At 42.4% G+C, this 15,998-nt stretch overlaps 1 protein-coding gene and 1 non-coding gene across 2 annotated transcripts in view; both read left to right on the top strand.

Moving 5' to 3' along the window:
* The window catches only part of Epb41l5 (erythrocyte membrane protein band 4.1 like 5), a 92,507-nt gene that overhangs the window by 54,759 nt on the left and 21,750 nt on the right, over positions 1-15,998 (top strand). Inside the window, exon 17 of the mRNA XM_051203957.1 lies at positions 10,472-10,635. Coding sequence (XP_051059914.1) covers positions 10,472-10,635 — 164 coding nt within the window. The remainder of the gene's footprint in view (positions 1-10,471; positions 10,636-15,998) is intronic.
* Positions 6,916-7,038, top strand: LOC127236491 (small nucleolar RNA SNORA40). Its single transcript, XR_007835772.1, has one exon. It is a non-coding gene; the product is annotated as a small nucleolar RNA SNORA40 (small nucleolar RNA).

The following is a 15,998-nucleotide window of genomic DNA, read 5'->3' as shown; positions in this document are numbered from 1 at the left end:
GAAACCCCTTTTCCCCACATGCACCTCTTTTGGAAAATAACAATAACCTTCTGTGTTTAATTAGTTTTGCTTACGTGGGTGTGTGGGGTCATTTACTGAATGATGAGAAAATTAACCTGAATCTCCACCGCTGAAGAGCAGTGACTACCTCCCCCAGCAGCCACTCATTACCTCCAGCTCCACAGCTGGAGGGCCTGGAATGTTGATGAGTAACCACAACTCCTGTGAGTTCATGAGTTCAACAGCTGGGTCGTGTCTACAAAACAGCATTTTACAGCAGTCTTCTCCATCATCTGGTTCTACTTTCTCTCAGCTGGCTTCTCCACAGTGTTGTCTGAGCCTTGTATGGGACGGGGAACTCACATAGATGTTCTGTTTCGGGCCATACAATACCTGCACTCAATCTTAGCACTTCGGTCAGTTAGGAATCTCTATTTTAACTACACTACCCCCTGCAAAAATAAGCTATGCTGACCTAGGTTGAAAGCAACATTAATCTATGGGTATAATTAAACAAAAGTATTTAAAAGGCAGTTTGACGATATGTCCATTTAGCAAACTAACGGTAAGTAGGTTCTCCTCTGTGATACCTCAGCTATGGGCTTCTGACAAAGTTTGCAGTAGCAGTCCTGGAATTCTTGTATGGACCAGTCCTCAAGTTGAATCAGAAAGATTGGTTACCCCCAAAACATACATACTACTGTTACACCAGTAGGCTTACCTAGTAGGTCAGTATTGTAGCATGTAAGGCCTTGTAGATAGAAATCTCTGCCCCGCCCAGTCTTGCAACTGATAATCACAGATAAACACAGAGGCTCATATTGTAAACTGTTTGGCCGATGGCTCAGGCTACTTATTGGCTAGCTCTCTTAATTATTAACCCATTTCTATTAATCTGTGTATCTCCACGTGGTCTTGGCTTACCAGTGATGCCTGAACTTCTTGCTTTCTCTGAAGCTACATGGAGTCTCCCCCGAGACTCACTTTCTGAGTTCTTCCCAGCCTTCTCCTAGTCTGGTAGGTCCACCTATACTTCTGCCTGGACACATCCTGCCTAGCCATTGGCCAAAACAGCTTTATTTATCAACCAGCAAGAGAAACATATTCACAGCATACAGAAGTATATCCCCCTTCAGGGCCTACCACTGGGTAAAACTGTTGATGACTTTTCTCCCCTCTGGCACTACACAAGCTAGCCCGCAGGGAGAGCGTCTCAGGTCAGTGCCAGCTTGGTTTCTCAAAACTCTGCGACTTAATGTGTGTGGTGTCTTCAGTAATGAGATCTTACCATCTACTGCTGAATGACTGTCTTAGTTAGGGTTTCTATTGCTCTGAAGGGACATCATGACCACAGTTTCAGACGTTTAGTCCATTATCATCATGGCAGGACATGGTGGCATGCAGGGTGATGGAGAAGGAGCTGAGGCTTCTGTGTCTTGATCTGCAGGCAAAGGAAGTGAACTGTGGCACTGGGTGTAGCTTGAGCATAGTAGACCTCAAAGCCCACCCCACAGTGAGGCACTCACTCCATCAAGGCCACACTTACTAGTACTGCCACTCCCTTTGGTGGCCATTCTCTTTCAAACCGCCACAATGATCAAGAGCAGTAACAAAAGCCTATATTGACGGGGGTCTCCGGGACCTCCCGACTCGGGAAGATAACCCACACCAAGCACTGAGACCTCTGTTTTAATAACCATTGTCATCTTCAAGTTTCTTCCCCATGCTCTAGCCTGACCACTCTGATAAAATGGAATTGTCAGTGCCATTAAAGGAAAACATTTGATTATCATGAGAACACCAACTTTGAACATATTGTTTGAATTTAATGAATGTCATGTGAAATAGAGTCAAACTGTTGCCCTTTATTTCAAGAAATTGACAAGCTAGGGACAGGCAGCCTTCCAGATGTCAGATACAAGTGTGCCATTGGAAAGTGAAGCCTAGGAAAGAGAAAGCTTGAAGTTAGAAAGACCCTGAAGTCATTGCAGACAGGTCTACAGCAAGAGAGAGAACTTGTTACAACTTTGTTTCTCTAGCAAAAGAAATTTTAAAGTAGCAAAATACAGGGTAAATAACTGAGGAGTGATGACTCATAGTTGAGTAATGTCTAATGATGGTGATGCTTCTGGGCCTGGCATTGTTCTAGAGGTACAGCATAAATATTTACTTCAGAACATTTAATTCTTAGGGGAGGATATGGGGGGACCAAGAGGGAGCAAAATTGGGGTGCATGAAGTAAGTGCAACTCCGTAAGAATCAATACAGAAGTTAATAAGTTAAGATGGCTGAGGAAAGACAGGATGATGAAATGCTACACATCTGTGTTACATGTGACCAATAAAAACAAGTACAAGATGGAGGAGGTGGCTCCATCATAAAATGCCAGCACACAAGCCAGACAGCCTGGGGTGTCCCTAGGACCCTCATAAAAAGCCACATGGTCCTAGCTTTTTAAAAAAGTTAACCAAGCCATGTAGATTTTTTTTTTCAAAAATGCCACCAACCTAGAACTTGCCTAGTGGACTAAACTATAGAGCCAGTGAACCTCTGGATGATAAAATGTTATCATTTAACTTGGTTACCAAGAGAATAGAAGACACATAGGAAAACCTCTTAATGAAAACAGCAGCATTAGAAGTACTAGCCAGGAGTAATGTCTCAGGCCATCGTCCCAGAACTCTTACCCCCCCAGACACACAACAAACACCGAGCATTAAATGTACTATTTCCAGTAACTCTGAAACGAGCATTTGAGATCTCACCAGGGCTTTTCTCGTGCCGAAGTGGTAGTTTCCATTTGCATAGCAAAATTAGTAACTCATAACTGAGTCTGATGGCTTGGGCTTGTAATCAGCTATTTGGGAGTCAGAGACAGGAGGATTGCAAGTTCATGGCTTGCTGAGCAAAAGTAAAAAGAGGACTGGGAACATAGCTTACTGGTAGAGTGCTTTGTCTAGCATCATGCCCAAGGCCTGGGGTTCAATTCTCAGGACAGGTGAAGGGGGAGAGCCATTGGCTTTTTTTTTTTTTTTTTAAGTACTTTTTTTGTTTTGTTTTTGTTTGGCACATGTACTATCCTAGATTCTAAAAATAGAACAGTGACATGGCAGTACCTACCATAATGACCCTCTCAAAAAGGACTGCTAATGTACAAGTAGACAAAGATGCAGTGATTTTTTTTTTAGTAGAAGTTGGAGCTTTGCAAACAAGGTAATGTGTCTGTGAGTGACTACAGGAGGAGAGGTGGATGGCTCAGTTGATACACAGTTGAGATAGGGCTGGAACCATAGAAAATAGTATTCCAGGAAAAATAACAGCTAGTTCAGAGGCCTCTGAAATGAAAGTGATGAAGGATAGGATGAAAACTGGTCAGAAGAACTTGGTCAAGGAAGACAGTGGTATAGAAGAGTTTGAAGGAGCTAAGCAAAGAATCCTGCATCTGATTGCTATGCAGGGGAAACAGCATACTGCATTGGGAGCCTATAGTGAAGAAGAGAATAACATGTTACTTGCTGCTTTAAAAGATTTCCTTGTTTAGGGGCAAAACTGGATTTCCCTCCCTGAATCCATTGACAGTAATTTGCAGGTATTATGAGCTTTAACCTGCAGATTCTTCAGTGGGTAGGTTTTAGGAGAAAAACAGTAACCTTTTTTGTATCTATGAGGCAGTTACCTCATAGGCTCAAAACCAAGGAGCTAGAGGAATGACTCCATGGTAAAAGTGAATACCAGTTTTGCAGAGGAAATGAGCTTGGTTCCAAGCACCCAGATCAGGGGAGTCACAATTGCCTGTATTTCTATTTCAGGGGTTCCCAACACTCCTAGCTTCAGAGGTCGCCTGCACTTACATGCATGTATCCATACACAGATGAACATATGCACAGCTTAAAGTAAATCATTAAAAATTATGATAAAAAGGAAAACTTCTGTTAATGAATAGTCACTGCCACATTCCGATCTCTTGTTTTCCCAGTGCTCTCATTTGCATCAATATCTTTGATCCATGGCAGATTGTATTTAGTAGGTTTTTGTATTTCTTGGGTCTATTAATCATCAGTTCCTTAACCATGACTATCTTTTCAGCATTTTTGTTCTTAAATAGACAATTCAAATTAACCTGGTTGTTTCCTAATGGTTCAATCTAGGTTATACATCATTGACAGGAACTATGATATGTTTATAATTCATCAGAGGGGGACACCTGATATCAGTTTGTCCCATTACTGTTGTTTGATTACTTGATTATAATGGTTAAAAGTAATATATATCAAGTTTTTAAAAATACACTTGACATTCTTTTTTTTTAAGATTCTATGTGCATGTGTGTTCTGTTTACATGTATGCATTATATGTGTGCACCGTGTGCATGCCCAGTACCTGAAGAATCAGTAGAGTGTGTCAGCACCTCTAGAACCAGAGTTGCTGATGGTCACAAGCCACCATTCGTGTGCGGGGAATTGAACCCAGATCCTCTGCAAGAGCAACAAGTGCTCTTAACCACTGAACCATCTCTCCAGCCCATATATATATATGTGTGTGTGTGTGTGTGTGTGTGTGTGTGTGTGTGTGTGTGTATATGTTCTCAAGTTACCTGTGTTTATAATAAATTTACCACATGCATTGTGTTATTCTCTCTCCCTCAAAAATACAACCCAGGCCAGCAAGATCATGCAGGTAAAGGCACGTGCTGCCGAGCCCAACAACCTGAGTTTAATCCCCAAGACCCAGATGGTGGAAGGAGAGAACTGCCCCCATACAAGTTGTCCTCTGACCTCACAATAAATAAATTAAAAGTATAACTTTAATAGATAATTTTAAACATAACCTGATGGTAAAAATTAGATATCGTTTGTGATGGTAGCAAAATCATGATTGGCTGAGTAGCTTCTAAACTGTAAGTTGATATTCTACAGTAAGAACTTTTCAAGCTCTGTCTACTTACACATGACTGCATGAACCCCTTTTTTCAACCTGCTTGTCAGTCCATGACTGTTAACCTTTTGGCCAACTGTTCCTAGCAAACTGCACCTGTACCCACCGAACTTGAGCAATTTTTAGTGCTTACCAGAGCTTCTGCACTTAACCGTGACATCAGCCCTTCTTTAAGACGCCAATTTTGGTGTAGTATTTAGAGCCACAGCCTGACCAAGTAGGTCTATTCATTGCTCTGGACACAACGAGTTCCTATGACTAATTCATGCTGATGAATCTAAAGTCGGTACTCGTGGTTCTAGCTTTCCTGGATTTCTTCTTCCCGGGTGCCTTGTGTTTCGGTGAGAATCTAGCTCCCGACAGTCTCGGGCTTTCCGTACTTTCCCACTTGGACAGTGTATGTTAATTTCCGCATTGCCGAACCCTCAGACCTCTTTGCACATGGCAGCCCGCTCACTGTGTTTCACATGGACTTCCGTCGGGTCTGTGTGCGGAGTATTGATTTGGTGGTAAAAGCATTTTAATTAGTGTAGATCAAGGGTGTCCAGCTTTTTGGCTTCTATGCCCACACTGGACAAAGAATTGTCTTGCGGCAGAGAGTAGGACAGTACAGGGGTCCCCGTCATTGGGTTCTACATCTGAGCAGCAGCAGAGTCTGGCTCCTTACAGACTCAACTGAGCATTACCAGGTTTTGAGGTGTTGCTGCTGTGAACATTAATTAAGAAGTGATGCTTTTGTTTTCTTTACATTTTTATGTGAAGAAAATGTACAATAAAGCACAGTACTTTCACCGGGAGGTGTAGCTCAGCCTTGAGTTCCACCCAGAAAAGGCCTTGGGGGACTTTGACATTAAATCAGCCATGAAATTAACACCACAGCGAAGATTCAGGGTGAAAGTCTTCAGGGTAGTTAATGTTTGTTTCCTTCATGACTTGCTTCTCCTCTAGACTGCCTGTTCTTATTTATAGTCTCACCCCCTTTTTAAAATCCAGCCTGATAGCCGTTTTCTTCTCTGTGTTTAAGTGGGTTTTTTTCTCTTACCCTAGCACTGGGGCGGGTGGGGTGGGGTGGGTGTGTGAGGGGCTGCTGTGGGGGTGGGGGAGTGGGGAGCCTTAGAGCTCACCGCCTAGCCTGGCTCAAAAAACTAGGTGGAAAGAGATAACATTATCCACCAGCCTCCACATAAACATGCATTCACATGTATGCCCACACACACAGTGAAATTAGACCCTTCTTTTAAATAATATCAAGAAATTAGTTCCAAGGGAATAACAGACCTAAGTTGAATGTAACTTGAAAATAGGTGTAATACCGGTGACCGCAGGCTGGGCAGGTCTGTTAGACACAACATTTAAAGAGTATGTGACAAGACGTGGGTGAGTGGATGCGCTCAGCTCCTTGTGTCTCTGGGTACCCTAAGTGGTGAAAAGGCCAGCAGCACTCAGGAGGCCGAGGCAGCAAGACCAATGGGTATGAGTGTGAGGCCAGCCTGTCCAGTAGACTGCTACCTTGTCTCAAAGACAAGGACACGGCAGCTGAGAGGGAAACGAAGAGAGAGGTCTGTGGATGACACATTTCCCCTAAGTGGCCCCAACCCTGAGATTGTAAATTGTTGGGTGATTTTGCGATGGAGCTCTCACTTCGTGGCCCTGGCTAGTTTCAATCTCACAAAGATCTGTCTGCCTCTGCCTCTTGAGTGCTGGGTCTAAAGGTGTGGGCCACCATACTCAGCTAGATTTTAGAATTGTGTAGTCTTTAAGCCCCTGGTCCCTTATTTGCTATTTACTTGTTTTTCTCTTTCAAAAAGTTTTATATATTTCTCCCCTTTTGTTCTGTATGTGTGTGTTGTGATTTTGTATGTACTTTAAAATATTTCTGTCATGTATTCATTCTAAAATTGTAGGTGATGAACTTTTTCTAGTTTTTTATATGCTTTCATCCAAGATATTTATATAGATTTTTAAAGATTTGTGTTGAAAATATCAAAAAGCTTTGTTCAGTTGGTGGACAAAGGCAGATTAGATTGGTGCAAAAATAAATCCTCTTTTGCAACCCAGAACTCATTGTCAGTATGAGTTTTGATATATACTAGAAGGAATATAAGCATAAAGGAATAATAGTACTGATAAGATTTGTTCTATAATTTAAAGGTATAAGTACTAAAAAAACAAGCATAACTATTTCTTTTTTAAAAGCTTGTCTCGATTATGAAGCCAGAATTGAAGATATCTGTACATATGTGTTTGTTTAGGTGGAGCAGTAGCATATCCTTCATAAACACTGTGAGTGTTAGGATTGAATACGAGCAGAACTCTTGAAGCATGTTGGGTGTCATCAAGTGAGAGGCCAACCTTAAAATGGTTCCTAAAGTAAATTGTTTGAAGAAGTCACCAGAAACTCTCTGGTAGAAGGCATGGATTTATCTTGACTATTTGTCTTTAACCCAAGGGGAGAGAAAAGAACAAAGGCCTGATAATAAATAGAATCAGACTGAGCATCTTTGGGAAAGAAATCTTGAACCCATGTGACCTGGATGGAGAACAACAGAATCAAACCCCTTAAATAAAAACTTATTGTTTATAATTTTAGAAAAGGAAATAAAATACCAAAAAAGCCTGTGTTAAGAGTATGTGAGCCCCAGTAGGCTAATGCTCCAGCTCCAGTAAATTTCAGTCATCCACCATTTGTTTCATTTCTCACCACCACCAGCTTTTGGGTTTTTGTTTTGTTTTTACTTCTGTTTCCTTTTTAAAATGATCCCCATGGGTGATGATGTTTCACACTTAGGTAAGGGTAGTTAGCAGTTGGATCAGTAGGAAAAGTTATGAAATGAACTGCTGGGCACTTTGCATCTGTAGATCATTGCGGTGTTTAGGGATAGAACAGACCTGTAATGCTTTTATGTTGGTGGTTTCCAAGTGGCTTAGACATAAAATTCTGTGAGTTAAATCTACCTGCCAGATCAAAATAAAAGTTCATAGAAGTGATCACAGGGAGACCACAGTGCCTTCTCGCTTTGCCTTGCCTCCCCTAATGTCCATAGAACACACTTTGAAAACTACGTAAGGTTCTGGAGAGGTGACCCGGGAGTTAAAAGCACAGGAGCCAGTTTTGGTTCCCAGCACCACACATGGAGGCCCTGTCTGTGACTCCAGTTCCAGGGGATCAGACTTCCTGTTTTGTCCTCCACTGACACCAGACATATACATGCAAGCAAACATTTAAAAAAAACAAAAATAAATGAGTCTTTAATTAAAGAATAGTTAGAGCTGAGGAAATAGTTCAGTGAGGAAAGTACTTGCCTCACAAGTGTGAGAACCTGAGTTCAGAATCTACTTAAAACTGGACACAGTAGCCTGTATTCCTTAATCCCAGCACTCCCACAGACAGAACTCTCAGTGAACACCCATGAGCTGGCTAGCCTGGCATTTACAGTAGCGAACGACCAGAGACCCTGTTACCGACAAGGTAGCAAATGAAGACACACAGGATCACCTGTTCTCCCTTGAGAGTCAGACACATCTGTGCCTACTACTCACAGTTTGGAACATGTCTGCACAAACTCACACATGCGTGTACACACAGAGACTCTCACACACATATGCACACGCAGACACACATATGCACAGACTCACACACATATGCACACACAGACTCACATACATGCACACACAGACTCTCACACACATTTGTACACACAGACTCACACATACACATATATGCACACACAGACTCACATATGTACACACCAGTGTTTTCTTTAAATAAGATAGTTAAGTGCACCTTTTCCAGTTTGTTGAGGGGAAGAAAAACTATCTTTTCTCCCATTAGTTTTTCTTGGTAAAAATGAGGTATAAATAAAAAGAATTCTAGAATCTCAAGTCTTACATCTGTTAGCGATGACAGAACTTTTGGAATAGCTTAAAAGGAAAGATTTGTTTGATTCATGATTTTATAGAGTCCAATGTCCTGGGGAGGGCACGGAAGAATGGAGCAGTTCCCACCACCCCACTAAGAGCAGTAGGGATCAGGACAAGACCTTCCCTTCAAGGCCATCCCAAGTGACCTGCTCACTCAGGCCAGGCTCCCTCCCCGAGTGGTCTGTTCACACTTTAGTTCATCTCCTAAGTGTCTTGGTTCACTCAAGTTAAACATCCAGATAATCTTCACACTGTCTTTGCACTGATACTATGCTGTCTTGGTCACAGTTGCTCTGTAGCAAGTTCTCAATTGTGATAAACCTGAGTCTTCAAAGTTTCACTCTGTTGACATGGTGATTGTTTATTCTCAGAGAGTGTCCTTTCCGCTGCTTCTCTGCATGGCTGTTCCCCTTTGAGTAGTCTGACTGAGCCTTGCTTTGTTGCTTTCAACATAGTTTGGCTGTCCTTGAAGTCTTCTGAGGTTCGTTTTCAGATGTGGTTTACCTGGTAGTAGTTTGAGCCTTTCAGATCTCATTTCTATGCTTTGTTAGGTGGGTCTGTCACACATAGTACTTCTGTGGGTTGTGCCGTCCACTACAAAGACAACCTGTTCCTGAATACTCAGCGCTCTGTGAATTACATTTTACTGTCTCAGTAGAAACAGTGTGAGTATTGTGACTTCCCTCTCATGCCTTTGAGTAGATCTTTCCCAGGCCTTAAGGGTGGCTTTCCAGCAAATGCCACCATTAGCACTCATGTCTCTGCTCAGCTCCGAGACCCTGCCCGCTCCTCTGACACACTCCTTTGATCTTGTATCAGCTACTTTCCCCTTTTTGTAACAGAAGCAAATTAAGCAGAAAGGATTTATTTGGACTCCCAGTTCAAAGAAATGCAGTCTGTGTCCTCTTGGGAAAGCATAATGGTAGGGGCAGCTTGGTCCATGGTGCTGACCAAGAAACATAAAGGTGGCCACCAGTGCTCAGCTGGCTTTCTCCTTCCCTTTTTATTTATTTTTAATCAATGTACACATTTGTACGTGAGTATGGTCAAGGGACAGTTCCAGGTGCTGGTCCTCACTTCCCATCCTAGTGGATAGAGTCTCTTTTTCCATCATTGCACACCAGGCTAGCTAGCCATTGAGATGCTTTTCTTCTCTGTTTTGCATCTCCCTGTAGGAGCAGAGCATTGGGATACAGATTTTTGCCTATTGCATCTATCCTTGCTTGGATTCTGGGGCACCAATTTCATGCCCTTAGGCCTGTAAGGGAAGTGCTTTATCTGCTAAACCATCTCTCCAATCCCCTCCCCCCTTCTTTATTCATTGTGGAACCCAGCCCATAGCCTGGTGCTGTTCACATTCCAGATGTCTGTCTTTTAAATTGGTATACAAAGGACACAACCAAAGGCATCCACATTAGTAACCTAGGTGTTTGCTCATCCTGTTGCCTAAGGTAGTCCCCTGTTCTGCCATTCATTCCCTTTTGCTCCCAAGTGAATAAAGCCAATTCAACAAAACATGTCAATTAATTCTTCCCAACATTGTTTTTTGTTTGTATTCTAATTTATTTTAATGATAAATTTGCTGGTTTAAGTAAACTTTTTCTTACTTTTACAGCTTGCCTCTGAATGTTGATTTGCTGAGTAGCCCAGACCTACTAGAAACAACCGTTGGTGATGTAACACGGACATCAGATACTTGGGAACCCTCTGCAGCACCAGATGGCATTAATGTAGTTACCAGGTCCAATGCATTAGAGGAGCCCAGAGTTGAATGTGAAAGTAAGTACCTGTTCTGTAATTCATCAGTAACATTGAAAACGTTTTTATCTCATGTATTTATTTGGTGGGGTATACCATGTTGTGCATGTGGAGATTGGAGGCAGCTTTGAGGGTCGCTTCCCTCCTCCTGTGTGAGTTGAAGAGATCAAACTGTGGTTCACATCCTCGGGTTTCCAATCAAGCACCTTTACCCAACGAGCTTTCTCCAATCGCAATACCTTTTGATTACCCCTCCTTTTAATTTAATTTTTATCCTGATGGCAGTTTCCCCTCTCTCCTCCCCTCCCAGCCTCTCCCTCCTCTCCTGTCTGTCCTGCTCCCAAGTCACTGGCCCTCAGTTTCTCTTCAGAAAAGAGCAGGCCTCCTGTGGATATCAACAACACATGGCATATCAAGTTGCAGTAAGACTAAGCTCCTCCCCTTGTATTAAGGCTGGGCCAGGCAACCCAGTAAGAGAAGTAGGGTCCCAAAGACAGCCCCACCCCCACTGTTAGTCTTCCTACCAGAAGACTAAGCTACACAATTGTCACATCTATGCAGAGGGCCCAGATCAATCTCATACAGGCTCTCTGATTGTTGGTTCAGTGTCTGTGAGTTCCTGTGAGCCCGGGTTAGTTGTTTCTCTGAGTTTTCTTGTGGTGTCCTTGACCCATCTGGCTCCTACAATCCCTCATTCAGCTCTTCTTTGTGGTTCCCGAGCTCCGCCTAATGTTTGGCTGCGGGTCTGCTTCTTTTTCCAGCATTTGTTGGGGGAAGTCTCTCTGATGACAATTGGGCTAAGGCACCAGCTGTAAATATAGCAGGATATCATTAAGCATCATTACATTGCCTTTTTTTGTTTGCTTGTTTGTTTTTTGAGACAGGGTTTCTCTGGGCTTTGGAGGCTGTCCTAGAACTCGCTCTATAGACCAGGCTGGCCTTGAACTCAGAGATCCGCCTGCCTCTGTCTCCTCAGTGCTGGGATTAAAGTCATGTGCCGACAACACCCGGCTTACATTGACATTTTTTTCTCCAGTTGTGTTGGGTTCTATCCTAGGTCTCTGGGTCCTGGCACTCCAGGCAGTGTCGGGGTGGGCTCACTCTCATGGCATGGGTCTCAGGCTGGACCAGTTGGTTGACCACTCCCACAATCTCTGTGTCACCCTTACCCCATCACATCCCATAGGCACAACAGACTGTAGGTGAAGGTTATATGGCTGGGTTGGTGTCCCTGTCCCTCCACTGGAAGGCTTGTCTGGTCACTGGAGATGGCCAGGCAACTCTGATTGCTAGTAGTTTTAGCTGCGGTCATCCTTGTAGGTTCCTGGGACTTTCCTTTGCACCGGGTTTCTATCTTAACCCGAAATGGTCCCCCTTTCCAGTCATCTTTTTCAGTATTCCCCCCTACCCATGATCCCTCATGTTCCAGCCTCACCCACCCCCAGTTCACGCACAGAATCTTTCCCCTTTTCCAGGGAGATCTGACATCTCCCCTTGAGTCCCACTTGTTATCTTGACTCTCTAGGTCTGTGGATCTAGCATGGTGATCCTTTACTTTACAGCTAATATCCACTCGTGGTGACTTCATACCATGTTTGCCTTTCTGGGTCTGGGTTACCTCACTCAGGATGATTTTGTTATAGTTCCATGATGTTGTTGTTTTTAATAGCTGGGTAATACTCCATTGTGTAAATGTACCACATTTTCTTTATCCATTCTTCAGTTCAACATCTAGGTTGTTTCCAGGTTCTGGCTATTATGACAGTTAATAAATGTGACCTCATGAAACTAAAAAGCTTCTGTAAGGCAAAGAACGTTGTCAGTAGGACAAAACTACAGCCCACAGAATGGGAAAAGATCTTCACCAACCCCACATCTGACAGAGGACTATTTTCCAAAATATAGAAAGAACTCAAGGAGCTAGACATCAAAAAACTTAGTAATCCAATTAAAAAATGGGGTACAGCTCTTAACAGAATTCTCAACAGAAGAACCTCAAATGACTGAGAAACACATAAAGAAATGTTCAACATCCTTAGCTATCAGGAAAATGCAAACCAAAACAACTCTTGAGATTCCATCTTACACCTGTCAGAATGGCTAAGATTAAAAACACAAGTGTCAGTTCATGCTGGAGAGGATGTGGAGCAAGGGGAACACTCGTCTGTTGCTGGAGAGAGTACAAACTTATACAGCCACTTTGGAAGTCAATATAGAGGGTTCTCAGAAAATTGGGACTCGATCTGCCCCCAAGACCCGGCTATACTACTGTTGGGCATATATATCCAAAGGATGCTCAAATATAAAACAAGACATGTGCTCAGCTATGTTCATAGTATCCTTATCCATAATAACCGGAACCAACTTACATCTCCTTTCGAAGCAAGATATTTAAACCACTTCCTCTAAAAATTGTAGTATCCTAATAGCTTGGTTGGGAATACTTCGTCCTCTTGCTTTCTGATTTAAGGAGAACACAAGAGAAATTGAAGGTAACATCCCCTCATATTATCATCAATAAGCTGTACTCCAAGTCAAGATTATGTAATTATAATTATATATTATAATGCATGAGTGATTATACATTTACAGTTGTTCATCCTGGGTTTTTACCTGTTGAAATTTGAGTACAGATTAAGAAGATAATGGAAGCAGTGTACAAGGACCATGAGTTTCAGGCCAGCCTACCTGTGAGCAGTGAGATCTGACTCCGAAAGTCTCTTTAAAGATTGAGTGGATGCTTTGTCCTCAGCATCTTTTAGCTCCTAGAAGATATTTTGCTATTACTGCCTAGTTGCCAAAAAGAAAGAATGCAGAATGAATTCTCCTTTCCTACCTTGTTTTCGGGGATACAAAGGAAAACGTAGATTGCCTGTTGAAAATACTTGGGTATTTGCAAGCTTGGTTTGAAAACTGAAAATGTTTTAAACAGGAGTTTCCTGTTGCAGCTCAGTGTAATAGGGTTTGTTTTCAGGCAGCTTGTGTTTATATGGCTCAGCTTGTGTTTATATGGTTCTTGCCAGATTTATCTCCGTTGTAGGTAAAATTAGATGCTATCTTAAAGGAACTCACAGAAAGCATGAGTGCTCCTCTGCCTGAAGTCTTCAGAGCAGGACAGTGTCATTCATTCAGGGTGAGTGCTCATAGATGATGCTGAAGTCTTCAGAGCAGAACAGTGTCATTCATTCAGGGCGAGTGTTCATAGATGATGCTGAAGTAGCACTGGTGGTAGAGATGAAATCCTAGGTGTGCACTGCAAACACCCTGCCAAGCAGCCCTTTTAGCATGCCATGATACTATTTAAACTTCACCATGCTTACACTGTGCAGCAAGAGTCAATTAAATTACTATGGTGCTAATTTTGAAGTAATGGCATTTAGTTTTTCTAAAGGTAGAGAATCATTGGGTGTTCTTCACGAAGCTGGAGAGAGATAGCTCAGGTTCAGTGCACAGGTGCCCTTGCAGATCTGAGCTTGGTTTCCAGTACCCACATTGTGTGGCTCACGTAGCCTGTGACTCCAGCTCCAGGGCCCTACATCAACTCTGGCCTCCAGAGGCAACCTGCACACATATGCACCTACCCACACACAAACTCCTATACACGTAATTAAAAGTAAATCTTTTTTTTTTAAAAAAAAAAAAAAACATTATCCATTTCTGTTTGTCAGATATTAGTGTTTCCTTTGTCATAATTTCTTTTAATAGTTAAATTTTGATAACCTTGCCCTGGACTCTACCTTCTGTTAGAAATGGTTGCTGTTCCTGAACTTAAAAAAAAGATACAAGATAACAAACCAAAGTATGATTCTACCAGAGTTCAGGCTGGGCAACAATGAGTTGATTGGGCTTACTTTCAGAGTGTGAGTGAGAAGTTAAATGTGAGTGTTGATGCCCCTAAAGCAGCTACACTGGAAGGCCTGCACCCAGCAGGGCTGAGAGCTCCCCAAATAGCCATGTATAAATGGGTCCCTGCTAGTTTGTCTTCCCCAGCCTGTGCACTCTAGTCCCTCTCCCAGATACTTTCTCCCCAGCCATGTGCAGTTAGGATAAAATTGTATTCAAATGGCTAGGAGGGGTAGCTGGACACACAGGTGAGGGTCCAGTGACCCACCCCTCCACCCCCGTCTGTGAGGGAATGTCAGCAGTCCATGACGCCAGTCATGATGGACTCACACAGTCACCGTGCATCTCATTAATACCATGGGTAATTAGCATAAGGAACTGTGTTCTACATCTTCTTAATGGAGAGGGAAATATTGATTTTATTTTATTCTCTTTTATGTTACATAAATTTTAAAAGTTTAATTGTTCCTTTGGTGCCATAGTAATCTTGTATTACCAAGCAATTAAGTATGTAGTTGTTCGTAGATTGTATTAGATTAAAATGACATGGTATAATGGAGTAGGTATTCTAGTTTTATTTCAGAATGCCAACAGTAGGGGGTCACTAAATAATCCAATGAGGGTCTAGTAAGATCGCTCAGCCAGGGCAGTACTTGTTGCACAAGTCTGATGATGTGAGTTTGACCCCAGGAACTCACCTAAAGGTAGAAGAAGAGAACGAATTCAACAGAGTTGTCCCCTGACCTCCTTCACACACCCCAGGTGGCACTCACATACTCCTCCCTACAAACGTGCCATGCATACACAATAATAAAAATAAAATTTAAAAGATAAAGATATGCTAAATCCCTATACACTTTGAAGTCATATATAAAGTTATTTATAGTGCTTTACTGGTGAATCTTAGAGAAGCAATTTACAAGTAGAGCAGAGCAAATCATTATCAGTGTGAGGGAAGCATTCTAAGTTCCTTCTGCCATACCTTAATTATAAATACCTAAGAGTTAGTGTGCTTCTCATTATAGAAAGTATTCAAGGAGCCCTTAAATGCTGTTGAAGTGGTGGCAGAAAAAGTTCTTCCCAAGTATAGGGATCTCATTCGTGTAACTTAATTCATATTTATACCATCTCTTTAAAGTCAATCAGTGAGACCAGTTAGAGCATTCTTACATTAAGAGTAGGAGTTGGGAAGATGGCTTCACCACTAAAGTGAATGCCACAAAATCATGAGACTCTGAAGTTCAGATCCCCAGCACCCACATGAAATCCAAACATGGCAACACATGTCAGTGACCCCAGCAGGGCAAAGGGGAGGGTAGAGACAAGAGGGTCCCCCCCCCCCAGCTCACTGGCAAGCCAGTCTAGCTAAATTAATGACCTTCAACTTCAGAGAGAAATCCTGTCTTTGAAAAAAAAAAATGTGTTAGGAGACACCTAACATTGACTTCTGGTCTCTGAACTACACGCATCCTTTCACATACACAAACACATGCATTCACATATACCATACACACATACAAAATTCTTTAGAGAGTGAAAGT

The sequence above is a fragment of the Phodopus roborovskii genome, unplaced genomic scaffold (assembly GCF_943737965.1).
Source record: "Phodopus roborovskii unplaced genomic scaffold, PHOROB, whole genome shotgun sequence".
NCBI classification, from domain to species: domain Eukaryota; kingdom Metazoa; phylum Chordata; class Mammalia; order Rodentia; family Cricetidae; genus Phodopus; species Phodopus roborovskii.
The sequence above is the reverse complement of the archived record's forward strand: the minus strand, read 5'-3'. Positions and strand labels throughout refer to the sequence as shown.